The sequence below is a fragment of the Saccopteryx leptura genome, chromosome 6, assembly GCF_036850995.1.
Source record: "Saccopteryx leptura isolate mSacLep1 chromosome 6, mSacLep1_pri_phased_curated, whole genome shotgun sequence".
NCBI classification, from domain to species: domain Eukaryota; kingdom Metazoa; phylum Chordata; class Mammalia; order Chiroptera; family Emballonuridae; genus Saccopteryx; species Saccopteryx leptura.
In genome coordinates, this window is record NC_089508.1 from 169,087,440 (window position 1) to 169,115,216 (window position 27,777).

The window sequence follows — 27,777 nt, forward strand, 5'->3', positions numbered from 1 at the left end:
GGAACCAAGTGTTTTGTAAACTACCAGATGTTACACAAAAACAATGGATTTTTAGCCAGGTGCCTGATTTTTGCCTTAACAAAAATACCCTCTCCCCAAAATAAACCCCTTAAAAATTCTTTTCTTCTTCCTGAACTTGGCTGTCCGCTTTTGGACTTGACCCAAATCCTATATTAAGTGTTCATTTATACCACCTGAATGTCTCTTAAACAGGAGTTGAAAACAAGGTAACTTTCTACTGAGTCTGCTATTAACTCGCTCTGTGGCTTTGGGCAAATGCCTTCCCCAGGACCCCAAATGCAAAATGAGAGAGCGGGTTCATTGAAGGTCTAGGTTATTCCAATTGTAAAGTACTGGGGTTGAATATTGCCCGTAGCTGAGATAAGAGAAAGGATTAGGTCATAATATAACAGAATTACTGTGAAATAGTTGATGAATAAATTATGGGGCTCTTGACCATAAGGTGACCCCTGATATCTTCAACAATTTCTGCAGATATTTAGAGATGCATCAGACACCATTCGAGGAGCTGGGTAAAGGGTAAACAAAACCAATCTGGTCCCTGCACTGGGTGGAACTTGAGCTCTAGACAGATCAAAAAATGGGAGCTGGAAAAAGACATTTCAGCCACAGATGCATCTCATCCGACATAGTTTAAAACTTTTTAAAACTTGCCAATGTTTAAAAATAATGGGAGATTTCACGCAGACGTTCCATTTTCAGCTTCTTTTTTAAAAATCTGAGTATTTGGCAACCCCGAGCTGGCATTTCCACGTGGCAGGGAAATGCTGGAGCTGAGGAGAAGCTGTCCCCACTTCAACCCCTCCGCCGCCCACAGTCACACAACCGGGCCCTTTCAGTAAGTAACCTACGTGCGAGTGCTCCAGTGGCTTAAGTGTGTGTGGCTCGGGACCGAAGGAAAATGGTAGGAAGGTATTCCAATGTGTGGGTTGTTACAAAGGGGCAGGACAGGGCGCGGCCACGGGGGAGAGCAGACACTCCCCGGGAGGCTGCCCTCAGCTCTGCGCCCGTCTCCTGACGCCTGGCCCACAGCAGAGAGCCGGTGACGAAGGCGCACGGGGAAGGGGCACTGGGAGGCAGGGGGCCGGGTCCACAAGAGGCTCTATTAATTCCATTATACCGGGCCACTAGTTTCCGTCTCTGCGCTGCAGTTTCTCCAGAAGTAAACCGAGGAAGTCTGCTAGATCCTAATTGTTATGGGACCTACACAATTCTCAGCCCTCTCCTGGGTCTCCCGTAATACCCCGAGGGAGGCTGAAAGAAAATCTTGCCTTTCTCCATCTCGGATCTTCAGGCTGATACCTGTGGTCGTCACCCTCCCACCCCCACCGCTCACTCCCCATCCCGTATCCGCCAAACTCGGCTGCGCCGCCTGGACCTCTTGGAGGGAAAGGAGGGAGTCACTTCAGGAGAACTGGGTCTCAGTCCTGGAAGTTGGGGCGCGCTGTGTCCCGGCGGCTCGGGACAGCGCCGCAGGATCTCCGCCCCCAGCCCGAGCCCGTGCGCGCAGCACGTGTTCCCTCCCGCTCGGACCCCCGGCGGCAGACTGCTCGCGGTTCCTGGGGACGGCTCGGACCCCAGACGCGCGCTGCCTAGCGGTTCCCCTTCTTCCCTCCCCATCCTGATCCCCAGCCGCCTGCCCCTGGGCCAGCCCCGGGGCCGCCCCTCCGGCGGGAGCTGCGCGCTCGGGCGGCGCGCGCTCGGACCCCTCGGCCTGCAGCTGCAGGTGCCGCCGCGGCTGCCCGGCCCCGCCCCGCGTCCGGGCAGGTAGGTGCCTTTGCCGGCTCTCTCCACGTTGCTGGGAGTGCCCTTGTTAGCCCCTGCTCCCCGGTGGCAAGCACCAAAGCTTCCTGGAAGGCGTGAAGGGATAACCACGATCTAGGTGAGTGGTGGCCTCGATTTTCTTTTTCTTTTTAAGAAACGGTGGTTGGGAAGCTAGGAAGTTGAAAGGACAGAGAAATAAGACAAAGGCGGGCAGTCGGGAAAACCCAACGCAACCAGATAGGGCTGAGATCAATAGCTTCCTAAGCTTTTCTGTCCCCCATCTGGTCCCCCAGCCTCCCACTGACTCAGGTCCAGACACACAGACTTCAGCAAATAGTTGCTGGGTGGAGATTAGAGCTGGAGGTATTTCTGCTTGTTTCTCTTTCTCAGCTTTTAATCCAACAAAAACTGCCTTTGATGACTGGCTTCATCTCCACATGGATTTCCCCCCCAAAGCTGAAGGATTTGAACACAGATAAATAAAACAGGGGGCATTCACACAATGGTCTGCTAGGCGGCACGTAACAGGCAGAAATCAGAAATAGAGACCGACATGCTCAGGCAGCAGAGGTATAAGGGTGAATGATCGATCACAGGATGTACAATATATCTACTCTAGGATGTCATTTAGGTGACTTGCTTTAAAGCACGCCACGTTGTAAAATCGTCGAAAGTGGACTGTAAAATGTGTCCCAGATTCATGATTGTGGCTGTCTGGGACATATGAAAAGGGAGTGAGGGTTAAGGTGGAGGTAATTAATATTCACCTATAATTTTGGATGAAGCAAAGATGATGAGATACAAACAATGTAATAGAGTAGTGTTGACTTGTTTTTTTTATATTTTCTTTCTTCCCTATGGTTCTAAATATTTCTCAGTTTAAAAAGTTCTATTTTTCAAATGCAAATGAAATATCTTATGCCTCTATACCTGCTGCTGCAATGAAAGGTAAACAGTTTTGTCACAAGTTGCAACTTTCTTGCACCACAACTTAGATTTCTCAATTTCAAAGATGACACTTCTCTACCTAAGGAGCCTTAGCTATTGAAAAAAGCTTACCTTCGACAGTCCTCAAAAGGCTCTGCCAAAGGTTAAATGTTGGCATGAGAGAAGGAGTCTGCTCTTAATAATCTGACAATTGCCTGGCTCAGGGTAGAATCTGAAAATTTTCTGTTCTTAAAAGACATATCCTTCTCTTATATTGTCTGTGTTTAGGAGGTTCCTTCCATGGGTGGCGACTATCCTCTTGACATCTTGAAATAATACTTACGTGACACTGCATACCGAGTACCAGGAGGTCAGGAGGGTGTTAGGTTTGGTAGCTGAGGGTCTGATATCTATGCTCGGTCCCATTCAGCAGAATGGGGGGAAAATGTGTCTCCATTTTCCTAGCAGAGAAAGGTTGCTTTCTTTCCGGATATGTGGGAAGTTGTCTAGTTTGGTTATACACATGGGGAGAAGGAGAGAAAGACTGTTCTTAGCTGCATTAGGTGCATTAGGTGCAATGGAGAAGCTGCCACCTAATGGTTCTGTCCACCTTTTCCTCCATTCACGTTGTTTCTTCCTGCTAAAAAAAAAAAAAAAATCACTGGAACTTTGGTGAGCAAAACTGTCTGCGCATCAGAATGAAATCCTGAAATGTGGTAAATTGCGGTTATACTCCTCTTTCTCTGACTTCACAACTTGCAAGGTCAACGCTTGGTGGCAGGAAGACAGGCTACTTGAGAGAAGCCTGAGGTGTGAAGAAAATATATAAGAATGACAGGATTGAGGTGTGGTGTGAAAACTGTGGACTGAGGCTTTCTGTATAAAAGAAAGGGAATGTAGTCGCCCCTACCCCGCTGCCGCCCACCGTTTGTCCGCTAACAATTGCAGTTCCTTAAAATCAACGTTCTCTTTAGGACCAGTCCTCTCTAATGCTGTCTGTGGTTCAGCCTTGAACTCGTCCCCACTTATTCTGGACTCTAAATGCAAGAATGGAACACACAGGGCACCTTAATCGCCCCTTCCTGGCCCACAGTGAAACACTAAGGCATCTATCTAACTTGCTTCTTCCTACCCTCTTTTCCACGGGAATTAAAAGCCCTTTGTTTTTTGAGTCTGGAGAGACAGTAGAGCTCTTTCTATTCCCCTGATCTCAGTAATCCCCCGGGACTTCTTCCAGCTACCTGTTCGCACCTGCCCCGCCCTGCCCCTCTCCCATACCATTTAATTGGTTGCTTCCTAATTGCTGACTCTTGCTTTGCTCTTTATTTTAATGATTCTTCCTAAAGTTCATAAGGCCCTTTGCCAGCAGTTGGCTTTTAGTAGGAAAAGCAACGTTTTCTTAACGAGTCTTCCTTCCAAATGAAGGCTGTACTTACATTTGCCTAATGGAAAGTAAGCTTTTCTCCAGGCTTGTTAGGACTTCTCAAGTTCTTTTTCAATAACATCCTTAGGCCAGGTTCCCTTGGGACACTTTCTTCAGTGATGCCTCTAATCTGTATTTCCTTCATGTGAAAAAAGTCCCAGAAGAAATCAGTCAGCGGGTGTCAAATTAAAAAAGAATGCATGATAAGGAAGTACTGCTATTAAAAAGAGCGGTAGCTGACATTTATTCTTTGCATGTTATATGCTGAACATTTCACAAGTAGCCTTCCATACATTGTCTAATTAACTATATCCTGTGAGCCATATTTTTGAAGATTTTGTATAAAATCTCAATTTTGACTCATTTTTGGTAGATCTGAAGATCTGGCTTCTGGGTCCATGTTTTCAGCAATGTCTTAGGTGGGAGAGCAGAGACCTATTTTAAACAGCACCTGGATTCTCCAGGTCACCAATGTCCCCATCAGGCACTAATGTCTTCTCCTGGTCTGGTTCGCTCATTTGCATTTCTGTCTGGCTCTTGTAGGCATCTGAGCTGTGGTTCCCGGGGAAGGATCTGTTCTTTCCCCCATTTTACAGGGGAGCCGTGAAGCCACTGGCCCAAAGCCATTATCAGTGTCCGTTCCAGAACCAGAAGTCTGGATGCTCTGTCTCCTTACCAGTGTTGGGGAAAGAAAAATTCTTTACAATTAGGTTTTAAAAAAAATCCATGAAGGTATTTTTTTCCCAGGGCTTTTTAGCTCTCACATTCATTATTTAATTTGAGCTTCTGAGGAGAAAACAAGTATTGAGCCCTTACACAGTGAAAATACTTTACAGATTATCTAATTAAATAACATTTAATCTGCCTCTGCAGTAAGGACCATGATCAAGTTCAGGGGAAGGAGAAAAAGAAACATGTTTAGCAAAATTTAGCAACTTGCTGGGATGGTAAAGCCCAAACTCAGACCTTGTTCTTTTTACATTGCAGTACCTTCCAGGGTGGGAGAAAAGAGATAGGGAGTACATCTTTATAGAAAAAAATTAAAGTTGTTGGTCACACATCCAAAGAAAAAAAATGTTTAAAATTGACTTTTCTCAAAAATATGGAGAGTCACAACTAAATATTATGTTTATTTTATAGTTGTTCAACTATTGCCGATCTCATTCTAAATGTGTCTTCATATTTAGAAACTATTTTGCTTCTCTCCCTCTTTGTAAGCCTAGGTGTACCACTGATGAGGACACGCGGTGGATTCCCCCAAGTGCTTGATGTTCTCTGTTATTGTGGAAATGATCACTTTCAAGTACAAAATATTCCACCACCATGGCTCTAGTGAACGTTTCCATTATAGTCTGTGCTCAGCTCATCAAGTGCGCCATTTGTAAGGTTTTAAAAGGCTCTCATTTCTTTTTCTCTCCTGATATCTAGCTCAGGCCTCTAGACCTCTTTTGAGTGAAGATGAATGTCTCTGCCAGGATTATGTAACTGGAGGATCCAGGTCTGGGCACACAACCATGGGAGCCAATACTTCAAGCAAACCCCCAGTTTTTGATGAAAATGAGGATGGTAAGAAATGCGTGATAGTTGTGCATAAAATATAGAATGTTGCGGAATTCAAATATAAGTGCTTAGTAAAATAAATTGTCATATACTGTAAGGGTAAGCCCGAGAACCTTGTATGCTAATAGTTGGATTTTACCTGCCACTTTCCATGGGACTTTGGGCGGCTATTTCAGTCATGACTACCAATGCCCTTTTCCCAAAGGGAGCTCTTTGTTGGTCATGAGAGGACCTAGAAATTAAATGATTAGTTTGTTTTCTGTGCTGTTCCTTTGGCAGTTGAAGTTACCCCCATTGAATACTAGTTGTTATAGAAAATTTCTCATATTATCTAATTGCACAAGAATGATAACAGATACTCATAGTATTATAGAATGAAGTCATGAGGTAGGCACTGTCTGAGCCTACAACTGGCATGATCCAGGGTCCTAGACAAATTCCATAATAATAGGTCATAGAAAAAAGAATCAGTGGGAAACTTCCAAGGCCAGGCTTAGCAAGAAAAGAAGCAAAAGCATGGATCCATATTCTCCTGTCAGCCCATATTGAGGCATGTCAGAACCAGACATGGACCTCCCCTGGCCACTCTTTCTTCTCATAGAGGAAGTTCTCATACAGCCTCATCAGTATATGCAGGTGGGGAGCTGTTTACACGCTGTGTGGGAAAAAGAAGGCTCCAGATCCCAGCTAGTAAGTTGTCCAGGCCTCCCAGAGGGTGCCCCAGAGTCACTTCCAGGAAGTTCTGCTAATATCTAAAATGAAAAGAACAAAAGCCCTGGCCAGCTAGCTCAGTGGTAGAGCATCAGCCTGGCATGTGGAGGTTCCGGGTTTGATTCCTGCCCAGGGTACACAGAGAAACACCCATCTGCTTCTTTACCCTTCCCCTCTTCTTTCTCTCTATCTCTCTTCCTCTCCTGCAGCCAATGCTCCATTGGAACAAAGTTGGCCCAGGTGCTGAGAATGGCTCCATGGCCTCCACCTCAGGAGCTAGAATGGCTCCGGTTGCAACAGAGCAACAGCCCTGATGGGCCGGGCACTGCCCCCTGGTGGGCATGTTGGGTGGATCCTGGTTGGGCGCATGCGGGAGTCTGTCTCTCTGCCTTCCTGCTTCTCACTTCAGAAAAAAATATGAAAAAAGAAAAGAACAATTAACTATAATTCAGGAGATCTGAACACCAGGGCTATTACCAGCTACTGTGTGGCTCGAGAAGTAGATTTAATCAATTTTCAATGTCTTCATCAATAAAAGGAAGGATAGGCTAACCTTGAAAGTCTTTTCTTAAATAAAAAAGTTTATGATTCTGAATCCTAGAGCCACTTTGCAAAAATGATGAAGCAACATCAGAATCATCAAGAAAAGTTGAACATGTTGGAATGTACATTTGATCGCTGGAATGAAGCGTAAAAATACCAGTGGTTTAGACAAGATGGGCCTGCTTTTCTTTCTCATGTAACAATCTAGGCATAAGTAACAGGGAGATTAAGAACTCTGGCTCTGACAAGCTGGCTTCTTCCCTTCTCTCTCCATCCCCAGAGTGCCCCCCCCCCCCCCCCCCCCGTGCCTCAGGGTGGCTGACCACCAGTTCCAAATTCCAGCCAGTGGGGGGGAGGTGGGGGAGGTGAGGTTGTGCCCACTCCTTTTAGGCACATGATCTGGATGTCACTTTCATTTACACACCCACACATACATACAAGGGACATGGAGAAATTAAAGTTTGTCGTCTATGGTCATGAACCTTCTAAAAATAAGAGAGTTCTGTTTTGTTACCAAAAAAAGAACTAGCTGTTTGCCATGGTTGCGGGACCAACTAGATGCCTGCTACAATCTTAGTGTTTGAGACTTTGGGGTGACCCTTTTAAAAACAAAATATCTGACTGATCAGTATACCTTTCTCCCAGTTATTCACTATTAATTTAGAGGCACACTTCTACTCCCTACACAAAATATTGCATAGGAATCCTGTGATTATGTAGTTAGGAAATGGTCTTAAGAAAACTTTTTTCCACTCTTATTTCTATTGCCTTGCTTTGTTTTATCAAGTGGTAAAGGCAAGGGTCTGATCAGTGATGCTACTTGATTCTTTCATCTCTAAAATGGGAAGACAGGTAGGGCTGGCTTTCATTGATTTAGTTCACTCTGCTCTCAATGGATTCAGAGCTCATGTTGTAAATGGGGCTGCTCTTCAGAGAACAGAGTAGGGAAAAGAGGCCAGCTTCATGCTTATAAACAGTTAAGCATATGTGTCATTTTTAAGGTATTAGGATAGCATTAAAAAGAGAAAACACATGGCCCTGCCTGGTTGGCTCAGTGGTAGAGCTTTGGCCCAGCATATAGAAGTTCTAGGTTTGATTTCAAGTCAGGGCACACAGGGGAAATGGCCATCCACTTCTCTACCCCCTCTCCCTCTTACTTCTCTCTCTCTTTCTCTTCCTCAGCCATGGCTCAAATGGTTCGAGCAAGTTGGCCCTGGGTGTTGAGGATGGCACCTTGGACTTGCCTCCAGGCACTAAAAATAGCTTGGTTGCCAAGCAATGGAGCAGTGGCCCCAGATGGGCAGACCCTCACCCAGTAGGGGGCTTTCCAGGTGAATCCTGGTCGGGGCACATGCAAGAGTCTGTCTCTCTGCCTCTCTGCCTTTCACATAATAATAAAAAAAAAGAAAGAGAAAGCACAGAAATGTCTAAATCAGGGGTCCCCAAACTACAGCCCGCAGGCCGCATGCGGTCCCTTGAGGCCATTTATCCGGCCCCCGCCGCACTTCTGGAAGGGGCACCTCTTTCATTGGTGGTCAGTGAGAGGAGCATAGTTCCCATTGAAATACTGGTCAGTTTGTTGATTTAAATTTACTTGTTCTTTATTTTAAATATTGTGCTTATTTCAGTTTTGTCTTTTTACTTTAAAATAAGATATGTGCAGTGTGCATAGGGATTTGTTCATAGTTTTTTTTGTAGTCCGGCCCTCCAACGGTCTGAGGCACAGTGAACTGGCCCCCTGTGAAAAAAGTTTGGGGACCCCTGGTCTAAATCCTCAATTTAGCCAACTGTTCTTCTCTCATGGGGTGCCCAAGAAAGTTACAGAGCCAAATGTGCCCAATGGGAAATAAGGTATCACATCATAGGTACCTTCAAGGAATTCTGGGAAAACTAGGCTAGGGTAGAGTTAGGTTTAAGGGCAAGCAGTTCTTTCTTAACACTCTCTAGGTTGCCACTATTTTTGTCATCCAACCCCCCAGCGCAATGAGATGATCCCACTGTAGTAACATAAAGAGGAGAGCTGAGCAAAGCAGTATGCCTGTGCTTTCCCGGGAGTAGAGCTCCGAGTCCATTGGTATACACAGATGCAAAGCAGAAACAGAAGGACAAATGCACCTGCTATGAGCTGTCACTCTGCTAGACAGGAGGAATAGAATAGAATAGAATACCAGATAGCCCTGTCCTGCCCTTGGGGAGCTCATATTCTCATGGTGGAAGGCAAACAATAGACCAGCAAACAAATCCAGGTGACTTCAGGTAATGTCAAAGTGTCACCAAGGAAATAACTGAGGGACCTTATGAAGGGTGACTGTGGAGACAGTGTTAGATAGGGTACGGTCAGGGTTGACCTTGCTGAGAAGGTGACATTTGAGTTGGAACCTGAAAGATGAGAAGAAGCCACCCATGCAATGACAGGAGGATATGTCAAGCACAGGAAGACAGCAAATCCAAAGTCCAAACAATGACAAAATTGGGAACAAAGAGCTGCTGATAGCATAATGTCCTGATGAGTACGAGTTTGTACGTTATAAAACTGTCATTTTTTCAAATCAGTACATCCTCTCAAGTTGATTTGGCTCCTTTGATAGCTCTGGATTGAGCACAAGGAAAAATTGTATTTGATTGCTATGAAGCTTCCGACCAAGAAACAAAAACAGCAAAGAAAAACAAAAAGCACTGACTTAGCAATTAACATTAATGCTTGTGTCATTTAGATCTCCATATTTTAATATCAATAATCAAATTAGGCCATAATCTAGGGCACCAAAAGGAACCAATTCAATTATTGCAAAAATATTGCTAAAGAGAATCTCAGTATGTGATGAAAAAGTATTTACTATTTCATTCAAAGTGTTTACTAGTCCCAATCTTGGTTTGAAGCAAATTCAAACCAGTTTTCCCAAGTAATATTTCAAGATGTCTTTCCAATGGAAAGTGTTTTGGTTCATTTTGAAGGTAATTAAGGAATAAGATAAAAAATCATTGGATGTCCCTTGAGCTAAGGTGCTCTTGCTAGAATCCTTCGTGACACTTTGTCTTTTGTGTTGTTTCAGCTGATACTGATATTGAAAGGATTTTTCTCTTTGTTATCATACTTATGTTGATCTTGACTTAATGAAAACAAAGTATAAGATGTATAGTAGTCCTGTCAGGCACAATAAGGTTTGCTTATTGGATTAATGTTAAGTTTCACAAAGTAGATCTCAAATTATAATATTGTTTTGTTCAGTGGCTCTAGCTTTTATATTTTAGTGCAAACCTAAGCCCTAATTACATTTTTAAAAATTGTGGTAAGATATATATGTAACAAAGTATACCATTGTACCTATTTTTAAGTGTGCAGTTCAGTGGCATTAAGTATATTCACATTTGGGGTCAATCATCACCACCATACACCATCTAGAACTTTTTCATCTTCCCAGACTAAAACTCGGTCCCCGTTAAATAATAACTCCCCGTTTCCTCTTCCTCCCTTACTCCAGGCCCGAGGAATCACTGTTCTACTTCCTGTCTCTATGGATTTGACTATTCTAGGTTTCTCACAGTATTTGTTTGGCTTATTTCACTCAGTCTAATGTTTTCAAGGCTTGTTCATGTTTTAGCATGTATCAGAATTTAATTCTCTTTCAAGGCTGAATAATATTTCATTATATATACACACACACACATATACAACATTTTGTTTATTCTTTCATCTATTGATGGATATTTGATAGTTTCCATCTTTTGACTATTGTGCACATTGTTGCTGTGAACATTAGTGAACAAATACTTGTTTGAGCCCTCGTTCTCAATTATTTCAGACGTGGAATTTCTGTATCCTATGATAATTCTTTAATTTTTTTGAGGAACTACCAGACTGTGTTCCACCTAATTACGTTTAGTATTTTAGTAATGGGAAACCACCTAGTACATCATGCTAGGCTAAAAGCATGGGCTCTGGTATTGGAAAGACATGCACAGGTTCAAATATCAGCTGTATCACAGACTAGCAATGTGAAAATCAAAGGGGGCATCGCTCGATCAACCATCATAAAACACTAAAGTCAACCTGATTAATTATAAAGTGTTTTGAAGGGACTTGTAATACCATGAAAAAAGTCCCCAAGCCTAAACATTTGGGAAACAAACAAACAAACAAAAAACACAAAGACAGACTTCTTTGTATAAGATAATAAGTCTACTCAGTTTCTTTATGTAAGCAAGTAATAATTGGGTATACCTCATGGGGCCATTGTGAGGATTAAATAAAATAACACAAGTAAAACGTTCAGCAAGGTGTCTCACATAAATTAATTTAATGCTGATAATAGTATTAGTTACTAGCATCAGAGTCTCTTAGCATGCACTCTTTGAACTAATTCAACTTCTAGAAACAAAATTGATTAAATGGAACTCTGTAGATACTATGGTCAATATGACCTATTCACAGTTCTGTCAATGGAACTGGATTAACAGAATGGCAGAAAACCTATATAAAAGCCCTCTAAAAAGAAGCTAAGTTATCAACTGCACAAAAACACAGTCTCATCTGACTTCTTTTTATACCCTTGGAGGTGACTGTGTTTTTATTTAAGGCAACATCAAGAACTCATTGGATGGAAAATCAATAAACTTTACTTTTTCTAATTTAAACCCAAAGCTACCTATTTAAGTAACCCCGTTGGATCAACAGACACAGTGACAATTGCCTTCCACACCCAACTACCCTGTGGATACTCTGAGAAATGCGATACGAGAAGACATTTTAAGTTTTCTGAAAGAAAAGGAGAGCAAATGATACTTGTTTTTAATGTTTATAACCCTTTTTCTTGCATCTGTTTTATTTTCCTCGGTCATTGCAGTGGTTTTGTTTGTTCGGTGGGGTTTGAGCTTCCTCCTTTTCTTTTTTCTTTTTCTTTTTTTTTTTTTTTTGGCTTGTTTTATTTTTAAAAAATCAACATTTAAAAGTCCAATGATTGCGATTTTCATGCTAATTTAGAAAAAAATTATTTAATAAAAGGAGAAAGTCAACGTGTTAATAAATCAGGATCTACTCAACAGAAGGGGGTCTTGTGGACATGATAAGCTGCCTGTGTGTTTAAGCTTATACAAACAAATATGGAGGTGAATTGGTTTAGTTCAACCAAAAGACAACTTTCTTCTGGAGCGCTGTAACTAGGAAAAGTTGGCCTTAGGTTCCAAAGCTGCTGCGGAGTATTCATCTGTGCCCAGAGTTTGCAGAGAGAGTTCAATTATTGCATTATTCTCGGGACTTGCTGAAAACTTAATGTTCTCTTTGCATTTGGCAACACTCGTCTCCCAGGATATGTGACTGTTTCCAGTTTTCCTCCATCTTTGGTGACAGGGGCAATGGGTCCTTCAAAATCTTGGGCCAAAATAATTGGCCACGGATGTGCAATCCAAAAGAAATGGGAGGTTACTGAATTGATTCCAACAGTGAAGGACTTTGAGAATCTCCTTTGTTATTTTACTGTCAAGCATTGCATACTGGTACCCACTCGGGTAGCCAGATTTCAGACTTTCCCCTCTCAACCTTGGGTAATTGTCTTCTATTATTTACTAATTAGCTTTAAAATGATTGAGAACAGAAAAAGTCGCTAGCAAGAATTAGCTTCTTAAAAAGTTAAGTCATCTGGAAGTCTATTATTTAGTTGCAACATTTGTCATAAATAACTTCAGATCCAACAGTTTATAGCCCCAAGCACTTTGAACTTTTGGGGACATTATTTGCCCCATCCCAATGAATTAGAAGACTGAGAAACAAACAAGTTAGACAGCTAAGAAAGCAACCTGGAAGCCTTAGCTAAAGCTTCCGACTTGCATTTTCCCTGAGCAGTGAGTTATGAGTACATGTTTGAGAAAATCTATTCAAGCATATTAAGCATTTACATCCTGCCTTTGGAGATTCATAACACTCCTTAGCATATTAAAGGCTTTGAAATGTTCTACAATATTAAAATCTCAGTAGTCTGACATTTTTCAAATTTATTTCAACATGAAACCATTTTTTTATGGAAATCCTTTTAATACCTGTGGCACATAATAGTCTGTGGATCTCAATTTGGAAAATTACCTAGATTAAGAAACTAAATCTGGCCTGACCAGGTGGTGGCATAGTGGATAGAGCATTGACCTGGGACACTGAGGACCCAGGTTTGAAACCCTGAGGTCTCTGGCTTGAGCATGGGCTCATCTGGCTTGAGCATAGGCTCACCAGGTAAAGCACAGGGTCGCCAGCTTGAGCATGGGATCATAGACAAGACCCCATGGTCACTGGCTTGATCTCAAAGATCATTGGCTTGAAGCCCTAGGTCTCTGGCTTGAGCTCAAAGTCGCTGGCTTGAGCAAGGGGTCACTGGCTTGGCTGGGGCTCCCCAGTGAAGGCACATATGAGAAAGCAATCAATGAACAACTAAGGTGCCACAACAAAGAATTGATGCTTCTCATCTCTCTCCATTCCTGTCTGTCCGTCCCTACCTCTCTCTCTCTCTCTCAAAACAAACAAACAAACAAAAAAAAATACTAAATCTGTAAGCCAGTAACTTCCGACAATGTGATTGATATTCTAAGCCTACTACTAACTTCAATGAGAATGGGAGTAAAGGCCTTCAGGGGACCCAGCTTCTGTTGTATGGCCTTTTGAGGGTAAACTTAATTACAATAACCCCTGCTAGCCATCATTTCACCAGTTCAAGTCTTATGAAATATACAGACAGTGATTCCAATGATGTATTGCTATGTGACCACTAAAGGAAATTTCATTTCGGAACACACACAGAGAACCAATGATGGAATAATATTCTTATCAAAATAGGACACTAAGCACAGTTTATATGGTAAAAGGACTGTACAACTTATGGTTGCAGATTTTGAAAATTCAATAGAGTGGCACAGCCTGCATTTTTTTCCTCCTGAATGATTTCTTCTTTCATTTCTGGAGGCATTTTTACAATAGAATAAATAATATTAACCTTGTTTTATACTTGAGTAGCCTGTATTTTTGGTTGTTATTTCTGAGAATGATTTAAAGCAGGGTTGGCACACTTTTTCTGGCCCAGATAGTAAATAGTTTATGCTTTGCAGTTCACACTGTCTCTGTCCCAACTAGATCTGTCCTTCCTGAATGAACGCAGTCATGGATAATGAGGAAATAGATGAACGTGGCCACGTGCCAAGCGCATTTTATTCATGGACACTGAAATTTGGATTTCATATCATTTTCCATTGTCACAAAATATTTTTCTTTCTTTTTTTCCCCAAGCATTTAAAAAGTATAAAAACTCTTCTTAGCTTACGAGCCATGTAAAAATAGATGGTGGGTTGGATTTGGCCTGCGGGCCGTGGCATGCTGACCCCTGGTGTAATGCATCCTGCAGACATTTCTGTACGTGAATCAGGGCCTTTTTAGTAGCCACCCTTCACCCACTAGCCATAAGTGAGAGGCTGGGCAAGAGACTGACTCTTCTCAGTAGATGCTTAACAGATTCACTATCTGTGTTCGTATATGTGTTCAAATGTTTTTCTAACCTGAACTTTAAAAGTATTTTTAATTCAGTTGATATTCAGCACTCTTCTACATCAGCTTCAGGTGTACAGCAGAGTGGCCACACATCTATACATGCTAGGAAGTCATTCCCCTCAAACTTGACAATTCCAACACCCACCCAGCACCATACCCGACTATCACAATACTACAAATTTACTCCTCACTGAACCTCTTTTGGTTGATCATCATGATCCATTAGAAATATTTGGATCAATAAATCTAATGATATACAGGTATATCTTGTAATATATATATATAATTTTATAGCCACACAGACTGGGTTTTGTTAACTAGGTACAACTTGTAATTCATTTGAAATATCACTAGGTAGAATTCATTTCCAATGAGGGGCATTGATTCAACTGAAGGGCCTCCAATGATTGGGTCCCCCCTCCTTCCTGCCCCACTGTTCTACTTTTCAATTTGTTTTAGAAAGAGCCAGTGTATTTCTGACTTCTGGGCAAATTTATTAAGTGGGGTCCAGGCAGCAGGAAAGGAAGCTGTTGGTGCCCATTGCTTGCTCTTGGCACCAGTAGTAGATGTCAATAAATCCCAGCCTCCCTGGGGCACTGGGTTTCATAAAAGGGAAGTGCTGACTATGCGAACTGATGGCACCAACTGGCTCCGGAGGCTGTTCTTTGGAGAATTTCCAAACATTTTCTTAAAAGACCTGCCAAGACCCACATGTATTACGGGCAACCATTTGCTGCCAACCATTTAGGATAATAAAGGGCTAGTGAGCCAGCTCAATAATTTTTCACCAGAAGATCATTAGTGACATGCTCTAGAGCTGACCTCCAACCTTAACTAGTACTGCGGTGGCAGAGAGGTTCAGTCAGTGGTTCCCGGACACCCTCCGTAGACAAATGCCAAGTGATGGCTATGTTTCACTTAGTTTGTGGTGCAACGCAAAAAAGGAAGACGATGTGATAAGCTTCTCATAAAGTTAAAACTATTAAAATGTTTCATTCTAAAAGGACATCCTTTCTTGTTCTGTGAGCTTAGTATTCAAGGATTAGAGAAACAAATTGTTTTTCATAGTGAGAACTTAGACACGGGACTCACCACTCTGATTCCCAGCTTTCTCATCTATAACAAGGGGACTCATAGCAGTATCTGCCTCACATCCTTTTTGTGGGAATAGAAAGGGATTATCCATAAAAAGTGTTTAGCATAGCTCTTGGCACATGGGAACTAGTCAATAAATGTTAGCTGTTATTACTACCATTATCATAGGTTTTAATGTCCTTACTTGGCAAAAAAAAAAAAAAAAGCTATCCAATGTTGGTTTTTCTTTTCTGTCCCAGATTTATTTTTAGGGGGATGGGATTTTCTGATTGATGAAATTGAGATCTATAAATTGTAATTTTTAGTAAGTAAGTGCTACGTAGATAACTTACTTAAGTAGCAGAAATGTGGGGAAAACCCAGAGGTGACCTGTTTTAACTAGGACAATCATCTATTAACGGGAAAGATGATGGTGCCTGGGCTGGCAGAGTGGCAATGCAGATGGAAAGCTGAGCGTTTATTCAACATATATTTTTAACATAAAATAAAATGGTTTGTGGGGTACGAGGAAAAGAACAAAGTCAAGAACAAATCATAGATTTTTGCTTGTGTAGTCAGGTAGATGGCTGTGACATTTTCTGAGATGGAGAAGAGAGGGCCTTGAGGGGTTGGGGACATGTTTAAGTGTAGTCAGGAGTCCTACTTTGGATGCATTAAATGACTGTGAGACATCTAAGTGGTAGTGTCAAGTAGGAGGGTAGGACTGAGTGGCCAGAGATGAGTGGGAAAGATGGCCGAGATATAAAGTCATGGGGATTGGTGGGTCTTCATTGAGAGAGAAGGTGGAAACAAAAGAGAAGCACCCTACTATTCAGAAGTCAGACAGGCAGAAGCAGTTCATCTAAGGAAATGGAGGAGGAATAGCCAGTGAGGAAGGAAAACATTTGTCCAGCAGTTTGAGAAAAGTGTTTTAAGAAAGAGGGGACGGTCCTTTATGTTGAATGTTCCCGGGTGGTTGCATAAAGTGAGAACTATCTGTGGGATTAGGCAGCCTGGAGGATGTTGGTGATACTGACCAGAGCCGTTCAGGGGGGTTGTGGAGGCATGAGCCAGACTTTGGGGAGGTAGGAGTGTCTGGAAGCTGGGGTCAGAGACACAGCAAGTGTAGTCAACTGTCAAGAAGTTTAATCTAAAGAGAAGCAGAGGAATGAGTCAATAGCTAGAGCTGAATCTGATATTAAGAGAGGCATTTTTCTTGTTTTAAAGGGCAGATATTAGAGCAAGTCTACGCCGGTAGGAATTAACTGATATAAAGGGAAGAGACTAATATATCATGTGACCAGGAACCAGGCCTGGCCTCATTTGTGTGGGAGCAATGCAGGGACACAGGGTGGTGAATTCAGAATGGCCCTACATTGTGGATTTAACGATCTGCAGATACTATCTCTAAATTCTTCCTCATTTTATCTTTGAATTTGGAAGTGAGATCTGATGGGATAGTGGATCCTGTTCCAGAGGCTGGAGCCTGGGCTCACACACTGCTGCCCCCTAGGAAGGGTTCTGAGTCGGTTGTTTCTGATGCCACCCTGGTCCATCCCATCTTCTGTGTATATCATGGGTCTGGGTTCTGATGCAGGGATGATTGGGGGTGAGTACCCCCATGACATCCCAAGATGGGGCATGGTGGTGGCCATCATTGCCCCAGGGTGGCAGTGTGTCTGGTGGGTGGTCAGATAGAGACTACCATTTAGGGTCTCACCTTCCCATCTAGATATGGAGTATGTCGTGGAGTTTGGTTTGGAAGCAAATGATGTGAAGATGTACTCACCACACAGTAACATTCTAGTTAGGGATGGTGATGGAGACATCCAACAACCATATACATTTTAACTTTAGGTAAGTCTACAATTTAAACATGGCAGGACTGGAGTCTAGGAAGATTAAGCCACTGATCTGAAATCAGAGCCACATGGTAGACCCTGAATCTTGTTATAAAATGAATCTTTTTTATTTCAGTTATATGTATTTTTTCAGGATGACTAACTAATGGATTTATAAAATTAAATAAATGTAGTTTGATAGTCATTAATAAATGAAAAAAAATAAATGTAGGGGATTGCTTTTCAATAAGAATACATCAGACACCCATTATGTGCCTATCATTGAATTGTGCCCTCAGAAAGCTGAGTCATTCCATTTCACAGGGACACTCATCTTCACTTGTGATGTAACTCACAGACCTGTCCCTTAGATCCCAGACGACTGAAGTGTTAGGGATTCGACATATAACACCTTTTCTTCTCTGGAGTTAATTATGCGGCTCCACCACCACTCCTGAGCTTTGATTGACTTCTTCTATTCATTTTAATTTCAAGGACAAATTCAGTGACCTTCATCCATGTCTTTTCACAATTCATTTTACCATCATTATCATCATTGCTCACTCCTCAAACTTTTTTCAGAGCAACCTCATTTGTGTGATACCTTATGTGGAAATTATGATTTATTTTATAAAATATTGAAATCACTGCTACTTAGATAACTTTGTTTTCTATCCTGGGTACTACCGTACCAGGAAAAATGTTCTAGACCAGGGGTCGGGAAACTTTTTGGCTGAGAGAGCCATGAATGCCACATATTTTAAAATGTAATTCCATGAGAGCCATACAATGACCCATGTACATTATGTATTATCCAATAAAAATTTGGTGTTGTCCCAGAGGACAGCTGTGATTGGCTCCAGCCACCCGCAACCATGAACATGAGCAGTAGGAAATGAATGGATTGTAATACATGAGAATGTTTTATATTTTTTTTATTGTTAAAGCAATTAATATTTTATTTACTTTTAAATCTTGTTATTTTTATATATTTTTTAAATTTTATTAATTATAATGGGGTGACATTGATAAATCATGGTACATATATTCAGAGAAAACATCTTTAGGTTATTTTGGCATTTGATTATGCTGCATTCCTATCACCCAAAGTCCAATTGTCTTCCATTACCTTCTAACTGGTTTTCTTTGTGCTCCTCCCTTCCCCCAACCCCCTCCCTCTCCTCCCTTCCACCCCGTAACCCCCACACTCTTGTCCATGTCTCTGAGTCTCACTTTTATGTCCCACCTATGTATGGAATCATATAGTTCTTAGTTTTTTCTGATTTACTTCTTTCACTCAGCATAATGTTATCAAGGTCCATCCATGTTGTTGTAAATGATCCAATGTCATAATTTCTTATGGCTGAGTAGTATTCCATAGTATATATGTACCAAAGCTTTTTAATCCACTCATCCACTGATGGACACTTGGGCTGTTTCCAGATCTTCGCTATTGTGAACAATGCTGCCATAAACATGGGGGTGCATTTCTTCTTTCCAAACAGTGCTATGGTGTTCTTGGGGTATATTCCTATAAGTGGTATAGCTGGGTCAAAAGGCAGTTCGATTTTTAATTTTTTAAATTTACTTGTTCTTTATTTTATTTATATTTTTTACAGAGACAGAGAGTGAGTCAGAGAGGGATAGACAGGGACAGACAGACAGGAACAGAGAGAGATGAGAAGCATCAATCATTAGTTTTTCATTGCGCGTTGCAACACCTTAGTTGTTCATTGATTGCTTTCTCATATGTGCCTTGACCGCGGGCCTTCAGCAGACTGAGTAACCCCTTGCTGGAGCCAGCGACCTTGGGTTCAGCTGGTGGGCTTTTGCTCAAACCAGATGAACCCACGCTCAAGCTGGTGATCTTTGGGTCTCGAACCTGGGTCCTCTGCATCCCAGTCCGACGCTATATCCACTGCGCCACCGCCTGGTCAGGCCGATTTTTAATTTCTTGAAGAATCTCCATATTGCTTTCCACAGTGGCTGCACCAGTCTACATTCCCACCAGCAGTGCAGGAGGGTTCCATTTTTTCCACATCCTCGCCAGTACTTATTTTGTGTTGTTTTGTTGATGAGTGCCATTCTCTTTTACTTCCATATAAATTTTTGGAATATGTGTTCTATATCTTTGAAATAAGTCATTGGTATTTTCATTGGTATTGCATTGAATTTATAAATTGCTTTGGGTAATATAGACATTTTAATGATGTTTATTCTTCCTAACCATGAGCATGGTATATGCTTCCACTTGTTTGTATGATATCTTCCTTGATTTCTTTTATCAATGTTTTATAATTTTCTGAGTACAAGTCTTTAATCTCCCTGGTTAAATTTATTCCTAGGTACTTTATTTTTTTGGTTGCAATGGCAAAGGGGATTGCTTTCTTAATTTCTCTTTCTGACAGTTCATTGTTAGTGTATAAAAATGCCTCTAATTTCTGAGTATTAATTTTATATCCTGCTAACTTGCTGAATTCATTTATCAGGTCCAGTAGTTTTTTGACTGAGACTTTAGGGTTTTTGATATACAATATCATATCATCTGCAAATAATGATAGTTTTACTTCTTCTTTTCCAATTTGGATGATTTTTATTTCTTTTTCTTGTCTGATTGCTGTGGCTAGGACTTCCAGAACTATGTTGAATAAGAGTGGTGAAAGGGGGCACCCGTGCCTTGTTCCTGATCTTAAGAGGATTGCTTTTAATTTTTGCCCTTTGAGTATGATGTTGGCTGTGGGTTTGACATAGATGACCTTTATCATGTTAAGGTATGTTCCCTGTATTCCCACTTTGCTGAGTTTTGATCATGAATGGGTGCTGGATTTTATCAAATGCTTTTTCTGCATCTATTGAAATTATCATATGGTTTTTCTCCTTTTTTTTGTTTATGTGATGAATCACATTGATTGATTTATGAATGTTGTACCAGCCTTGCCTCCCCAGAATAAATCCCACTTGATCATGGTGTATAATTTTTTCCATATATTGTTGGATCTGGTTTGCTAATATTTTGTTGAGGATTTTAGCATCTAACTTCATCAGGGATATTGGCCTATAATTTTCTTTCTTTGTGTTGTCTTTGCCTGGTTTTGGAATCAGAATTATGCTCACCTCATAAAAGGAGCTTGGAAGTCTTTCTTCCTCTTGAATTTTTTGAAATAGCTTGAGAAGGATAGGAGTTAGTTCTTCTTTGAATATTTGGTAGAATTCAGTTGTGAAGCTATCAGGCCCTGGACTTTTCTTTGTTGGGAGTTTTTTGATTACTGTTTCGATCTCATTTGGTGTAATCAGTCTGTTTAGGTTTTCTGATTCTTCCAGATTGATTTTTGGAAGATTGTATGTTTCAAGGAATTTGTCCATTTCATCTAGGTTGTCGAGTTTTTTGGCATACAGTTCTTCATAGTATTTTCTTACAATATTTTGTATTTCTGTTGGGTCAGTTGTTATTTCTCCACTCTCATTTCTAATTTTATTTATTTGAGTCCTCTCTCTCTTTTTCTTGGTGAGTCTAGTTAAAGGTTCATCAATCTTGTTTACCTTTTCAAAGAACCAGCTCCTAGTTTCATTGATCCTCTGTATTGTTTCTTTAGCCTCTATGTCATTTATTTCTCCTCTGATCTTTATTATTTCCTTCCTTCTACTACATTTGGGCTTTACTTGCTGTTCTTTTTCTAGTTCTTTTAGATGCAGGGTTAAGTTGTTTATTTGAGCTTTTTCTAGCTTCTTTTTTTTTTTTTTTTTTTTTCATTTTTCTGAAGCTGGAAACGGGGAGAGACAGTCAGACAGACTCCTGCATGCACCCGACCGGGATCCACCCGGCACGCCCACCAGGGATGACGCTCTGCCCACCAGGGGGCGATGCTCTGCCCATCCTGGGTGTCGCCATGTTGCGACCAGAGCCACTCTAGCGCCTGAGGCAGAGGCCACAGAGCCATCCCCAGCGCCCGGGCCATTTTTGCTCCAATGGAGCCTTGGCTGCGGGAGGGGAAGAGAGAGACAGAGAAGAAAGCGCGGCGGAGGGGTGGAGAAGCAAATGGGCGCTTCTCCTGTGTGCCCTGGCTGGGAATCGAACCCGGGTCCTCCGCACGCTAGGCCGACGCTCTACCGCTGAGCCAACCAGCCAGGGCTTTTTCTAGCTTCTTAAAGTGTGCCTGTAGTGCTATGAACTTCCCTCTCTGTGGTGCTTTTGCTGTGTCCCATAAATTTTGAGTTGTTTGTTGTATGCTCATTGTCATTTGTTTCTAGGAATTTTTTTATTTCTTCTTTGATCTCATTCCTAATCCATTCATTATTTAACTACCTGCTATTTAGTTTCCATGTGTTTGAGAATTTTTGAGCTTTTCTGTTGTGGTTCATTTCTAGTTTCATGCCGTTGTGATCAGAGAAAGTGCTTGATATGATTTCAATCTTCTTAATTTTGTTGAGACCACTTTTGTGCCCTAACATGTGGTCTATCCTAGAGAATGTACCATGAGCACTTGAAAAGAATGTATATTCTGCTGCTTTAGGGTGAAAGGTTCTGAAGATATCTATTAAATTGAGTTGATTTAGTGTGTCCAATAAGTCTGCTGTTTCTTTGTTAATTTTCTTTCTTGAGGATCTATCTAGTGATGTTAGTGGGGTATTGAAATCCCCTACTATTATAGTATTGCTGTTGATCTCACCCTTTAAATCCATCAAAGTCTGCTTTATATATTTAGGTGCTCTTATATTAGGTGCATAGATATTTATAATAGTTATATCTTCCTGTTGGATTACTCCCTTTATCATTATGTAGTGGCCTTCTTTATCTCTTACTATATCCTTTGTTTTAAAGTCCACTTTGTCTGATATAAGTCTTGCTACCCCAACTTTTTTTTCATTTCCATTTGCATGAAATGTTTTTTCCATCCATTTACCTTCAATCTATGTATATCTTTTGTTCTAAGGTGTGTCTCTTGTAGACAGCATATGTACGGGTCCTGTTTTCTTATCCATGCAGCTACCCTATATCTTTTGATTGAATCATTTAATCCATTTACATTTAAGGTTATTATTGATATGTAGTTGTTTATTGCCATTTTATTCTTAAAGCTGTATTCCTTTTTTGCTATATTCTTTTCCCACTTTGATCTGTTTACAACAGGCCCCTTAACATTTCCTGCAGCATTGGTTTGGTTGTAATGAATTCCTTGAGTTGTTTTTTGTCTGGGAAGCTTATTATTTCTCCTTCAATTTTAAACGATAGCTTTGCTGGATAAAGTAGTCTTGGTTGTAGGTTCTTGTTCTGCATTACTTTGAATATTTCTTGCCATTCCCTTCTGGCCTCAAGTGTTTCTGTTGAGAAGTCGAATGTCATCCTTATGGGGGCTCCTTTGTAGGTGATAGCTTTTTTTTCTCTAGCAGCTTTTAATATTTTCTCTTTATTGCTTAGCTTTGGTATTTTAATTATGATGTGTCTTGGTGTAGGTTTCTTTGGGTTTCTCTTTAATGGAGTCCTCTGTGCTTCTTGAACTTGTGAGAGTTTCTCCTGCATTAATTTAGGGAAGTTTTCAGCTATGATATGATTGAACAAAGTCTCTATCCCTTGTTCTTTCTCTTCTTCTTCAGGAACCCCTATGATGCAGATGTTATTTCTCTTCATGTTGTCACAGAGCTCTCTAAGAGTTTCCTCAGACATTTTGAGTCTTTTTTTCTTCTTCTCTGCTTTCATGCCTTCATTCCAGTTGTCCTCCAACTTGCTGATTCGATCCTCAGCTCTATCTATCCTGTTTTTAATTCCTTCCATTGTGGTCTTTATTTCTGATATTGTATTTGTCATCTCCAACTGATTCTTTTTTATACTTGCTATTTCTTTATTTAGGTGTTCATAATGACCATCCATTGTTGTTCTAAGATCCCTAAGCATCCTTACAATCATTATTTTGAACTCCGCATCTGGAAATTTGATTATTTCCATATCACTCAGTTCATCTCCTGAAGGTGTCTTTTGTGGTTTCATTTGGATTGCACTTTTTTGTCTTCGCATTATGTCTATGTTTGGGTGTTTTGCTTATAGAGCTGGTTGAGTCTAGGCTTGGTGTTATCTGCCTTGTTTTCAGTTGTGTTATTTCTAGGTCTTCTTGGGTTGGTATCAGCTATTATTTGTAATCCACTTTTGGATTTGGGCAGCTTTGAAGTCTTGATTTGTTTGTTTTCTTAACAGGTGATAATCTTGTTTACTGATCTCAGCAGGGGGCTTCCTTGAAACTGTATCCAGGAATGTGATGGGTGTAACCTGAGACTCTGAAGGCCTCTTCCACCAACTAATGTCTCTGGGGCAGGGTGTTTTCTCAGCTTCAGTAGGGAGAGTTGTATCTCAGATCTCCATGGAGACCTGAGTTACTGCCTCTCCTCCCCACTTCTTGTTTTCAGCTGTGTCTTGTTGCGCTGATTGGAGCTGGAGAGATGTCTGGAGATCTCTGATCCGAAAGCAATTCAGTACTGTTTTGTGGGGAAAGATCAGTCCCTCCCCCAGCTATGGCCACCTCCAGCATGAATGAGTCAGCTTTTCTTTAGGTCATTTCCTGCATTCCTTAGCCCCTCACAGTCTGTCCCTCTCTCTTTCCTTTCCACTTGGGAGATAAGCTGGTCTTTTCAACACACCTCGCTCCCTGGTCGCCAAGCAAGCGGCTGTGAGCAATATTTTCTGCTCTTTTCCCTAGAGTTAGATCCCCTCTGGGCTCTCAGCCTCACCCCCCCCCCTCCATTTCTGTAAGCAGGGGAGATTCAGGCACTCCCTACCAGGTTTTTTGTGGCTTCCTCTTTGCTCCTTGGTTTTTGAGAGCTGTTCTTGTAGTCTAGAGTTGGTTTTTCACGCTGATTTTTCCTAAATTGATTTGTATTCCAGTTTGGTGGTGAGAGCTGGGCATCTGTGCATCTGCCTACTCTGCTGCCATCTTCAGGTCTCCACAATATATATATATATATATATATATATAAGCAAGTTAGTCATGTACCTGTATCACCTCTCAGAAGAAAGGGGGTATCTCTACCCCATACTGTGCTTTATCCTCTGGAAATGAGGGTCTCTTAACCAGAAAGACCTGCCACACCAAGGGAGGGGCTGCATGTGGGAAATGGATAAATTAAGTAAGTTAATGCATACTGGGTGCTTGGCCCTCTTTTTCCCATTTGGCTCTGTTGACACTGGCAGCTGGGGCTTCACCCTTCAGACAAGAGGAAGATAGAGTTTTTCTCTGAAGATTTTTGACCAACATAAGAAGGAAGAGCTAAAGTTATCAACAGCAGAGTTTTCCTAACTCAACATCCTAACCATAGCTCTCTAGAGTGAAGCTTACTGTTGACAAGAGGCACCCTCATGCTCAGAACTTCCAAATGGGGAGTATAGGTTACCACACTTAAGTATGAGCAAACTAAAAATATTTAAGTAGGGAAAAATAGAAAAGCGAGAAAGCAACATTCAGAGAGCAAAGATCAGCATGAGGGGAAAATATTACAGTATGAATGGAAAATTTTGAAAAAAGTTTAGAAGATAAATTTAAAGAATATTTTTAGAATAATGAGCAAACAGACAGAGACAGAAAACAGAAGAGAAAATGCAAGAAAATTTAAGGGCCAACCTAGGAGTTCTAGTTCTAAATACTATGAGGTACAGTAATAGAGAAAGAGAAAATAAAAGAGAGGAGATCATTATTACATAATTTATAGGAAAAAGAAAGGCCCAGAACTTAAGGACAAAGTTTCCAGGTTGAATGAGCTTATTCAGTACCAAGCACAATGAATAAAATAAGCCCATACCATCATGACGTTTTAAACTGTTCAACACAAATATATAATCCTGTAAGGTTCCAGAGAAGAAAACTGTTACATCAAAGGGTCCAGCACTTAAAATAGCTTTAGACTTCTTTGCAACACCATAAAAGGCTAGAAATTAAAGGAGAACAATGCCTCAAAATTCTGAAGGAAAATAATTACCAACCTGAAATTTAATACCCAGCCAAACTCTCCATTGAGTGTGAGTAACATAAAAACATTTTTTCATATATGCAAGGCTTCAAAAAGTTATTTCCTGGGCAGTCATTCTTACAAAACTGTTGCAGGATGTACACCATAAAAACAAAGGAGTAAAACAAAAAAGACGGAGACAGTGCATGCAATAAAGAGGGAATCCAGCATTAAAGGGGAGTGAAGGAAGTTCCCAGAATAATGGTTAAGGGGAGCCCCAGGAGAACAGCTGTAAAGCAAAAAAGATAAATAGTACAGATATTGGATTAGGTCAGAGGGTTCTGACACAGACATTTTCAAGAAGCTGACAATATGACTGATGCACTTGGACATACTGAAAGGGAATTTAGTCAACTGGATAAGAATATAAAATTGAATTAGGAAAAAGGAAATGGGAAAATAAGCTCATGTATAATTAAGAAAATTATCAACTCCAGGGAAACTGAGTAGTAAACCACTCGGGTGTACATACCATTTCCATATTCATAATAATGAGAATATTGACCTAACTGAAATTATTATATCAGATACAGTTATATTGGAAAGATAGGAGCATATCAGGATAAGACCAAATGAGCAGGAAAGTGAGCCAAATTGTCAGCTACCTTCTTGGAAATTCAGTAAGTAATGCCCCAAACTGAAAAGTAACAACAATATTATATTATTTAGAAAATAGGGTGGAAACTACCAAATATACTATTAGCAAGCAGAGGTAAAAGTGTTTGTTTCTTGGCTTGAAGAAATTGGGAAGCAAGACAAATGGATCATAGAACTAATATCAGTGTTTTATAATAAACCTTTTAGATCTATTTGCCTCTTTAAACTGTATATAAATGTATATATAGACATATAACTTTGATAAAAATAAGAACATTAAAAAGAATAATTAATCAAAATATTAATCATGGTTATCTTTCAATGATTTTTTCTTCTTTCTACTTTTCTGGATATTTTTGTATAGCAAAAGTATATTTGTTTTATCTAAAAAAATAATCCTCAGTGTGAACAAGAAATTGAAACTCGGAAAGGTCAGGAAAATGTCCTGATTTTATTTATCTTGTAAACAGTAAATTTTATTTATCTTGTAAACAGTAGAGCAAGGATTCTAATGCCATCCTGTCTGACCCAAATAATATTTATCTTTCATCATAGCATTCAATCTACATTAAAAACCAAGAAACAATATTTTTATGCCATAATATTCTTTCCCCTCTCTGAAAATCCAGAGAGGCTCTTTATACACAAATATTAACACTCTATTGATTTTATATATATACTTATTTGCCTATATACCTATTTATTTATACACGTCTAATTCCAGGAAGAGGGAAGACTGGATTCCAAAGATACATACATTATATACTATAGCAAAATAAAATAAAAATGAGGCAGGGTGTATTTGATTATCCAGGTTTTGTATCCTCACAAATACTGGTGAGTGAGTCACATGCAGTTCTCTGAGGATGTGACTTTGTCCCAAGCATCTTGTGTTTCTCATCAGTGCCTAGCAGAGTCCCGGGCACACAGATGCACAATGAATATTTGTTGATTTGACTTACAAGAAAAGTTATGTCATCTGGAGAAGTGATTTTAGCTTCTTTCCCCTCTTACTGTGACTGTCTTAAAAGGGTATTAGTGAGAGTTTCTCTGTTTGGGAATATATCAAGATGACCAAATATTCATCTAATGAATGAAAGACTGTAAAATCTACTGGAAGATCTGTATTTTCAATGAAATCTTCGATTTTTTTTTTCTGTCCTTTTTTTCTCTTTATTGGCCAATCATGCAATATCCATTCTTAAAAATAGGTAAAGTGACTTGATCTAGAAGAGGCACTAATTCTATCCTCATTGAGACAAAGTATATGGAAGATGGTCATTTAATGTGGGTCCCTTTCCTTTGCATAGTGTGATACATTGATTTCTTTTCAGAGACGATGCTATGCTGACAAAGCAAATACCCTCTTTCTCTTGCTGCTAATTATCTTGCAGTTCCCAGGGGGTTTCATCTATGTCCTCACTTAAGATAGTTGGTCATTTTGAAGTTGATGCGGTGGAGAATGGCAGTTCTCCACGCTTCTGAGCTCAGAAAATAAGTCAATCCTTGAGGTTCTTAAGGTAATCCATTGTCTTCAGAGGAATTTGAAGTTGTAACACTGTAACAGCATCCCAATGGAGAGGCACTTCATTGCCTAGCACATTAAGAAGTCTTCTGATAGTAAGTTGTTGGTAAGACATTTCTTACCTGTTATAAATGATGACGTGCTAAGGACATCAACATGAAAAATAATCTTTAAAATTTTTCTCCAGAGCCATCTATATTCTTTAAAACTTTGGTGATGATATTTTACTGCCTTCTTCTTCCATGTAACAAGGGTTTACCATGCGCCTGCTACATGCCCA

At 40.5% G+C, this 27,777-nt stretch overlaps 1 protein-coding gene across 3 annotated transcripts in view; it reads left to right on the plus strand.

The window, feature by feature from the left end:
- The first annotated feature begins 837 nt into the window (after nucleotides 1-837).
- STK32A (serine/threonine kinase 32A) overlaps nucleotides 838-27,777 on the plus strand; it is a 105,220-nt gene continuing 78,280 nt past the window's right edge. Inside the window, exons 1-2 of one of the 3 annotated variants that reach the window (XM_066342557.1) lie at nucleotides 838-859; nucleotides 5,564-5,701. In XM_066342557.1, coding sequence (XP_066198654.1) covers nucleotides 5,650-5,701 — 52 coding nt within the window. In that variant the 5' untranslated portion in view covers nucleotides 838-859; nucleotides 5,564-5,649. Of the gene's footprint in view, nucleotides 860-901; nucleotides 926-1,073; nucleotides 1,904-5,563; nucleotides 5,702-27,777 lie in introns of those variants that run through there. The other 2 variants (XM_066342558.1, XM_066342556.1) reach the window with 2 other exon arrangements.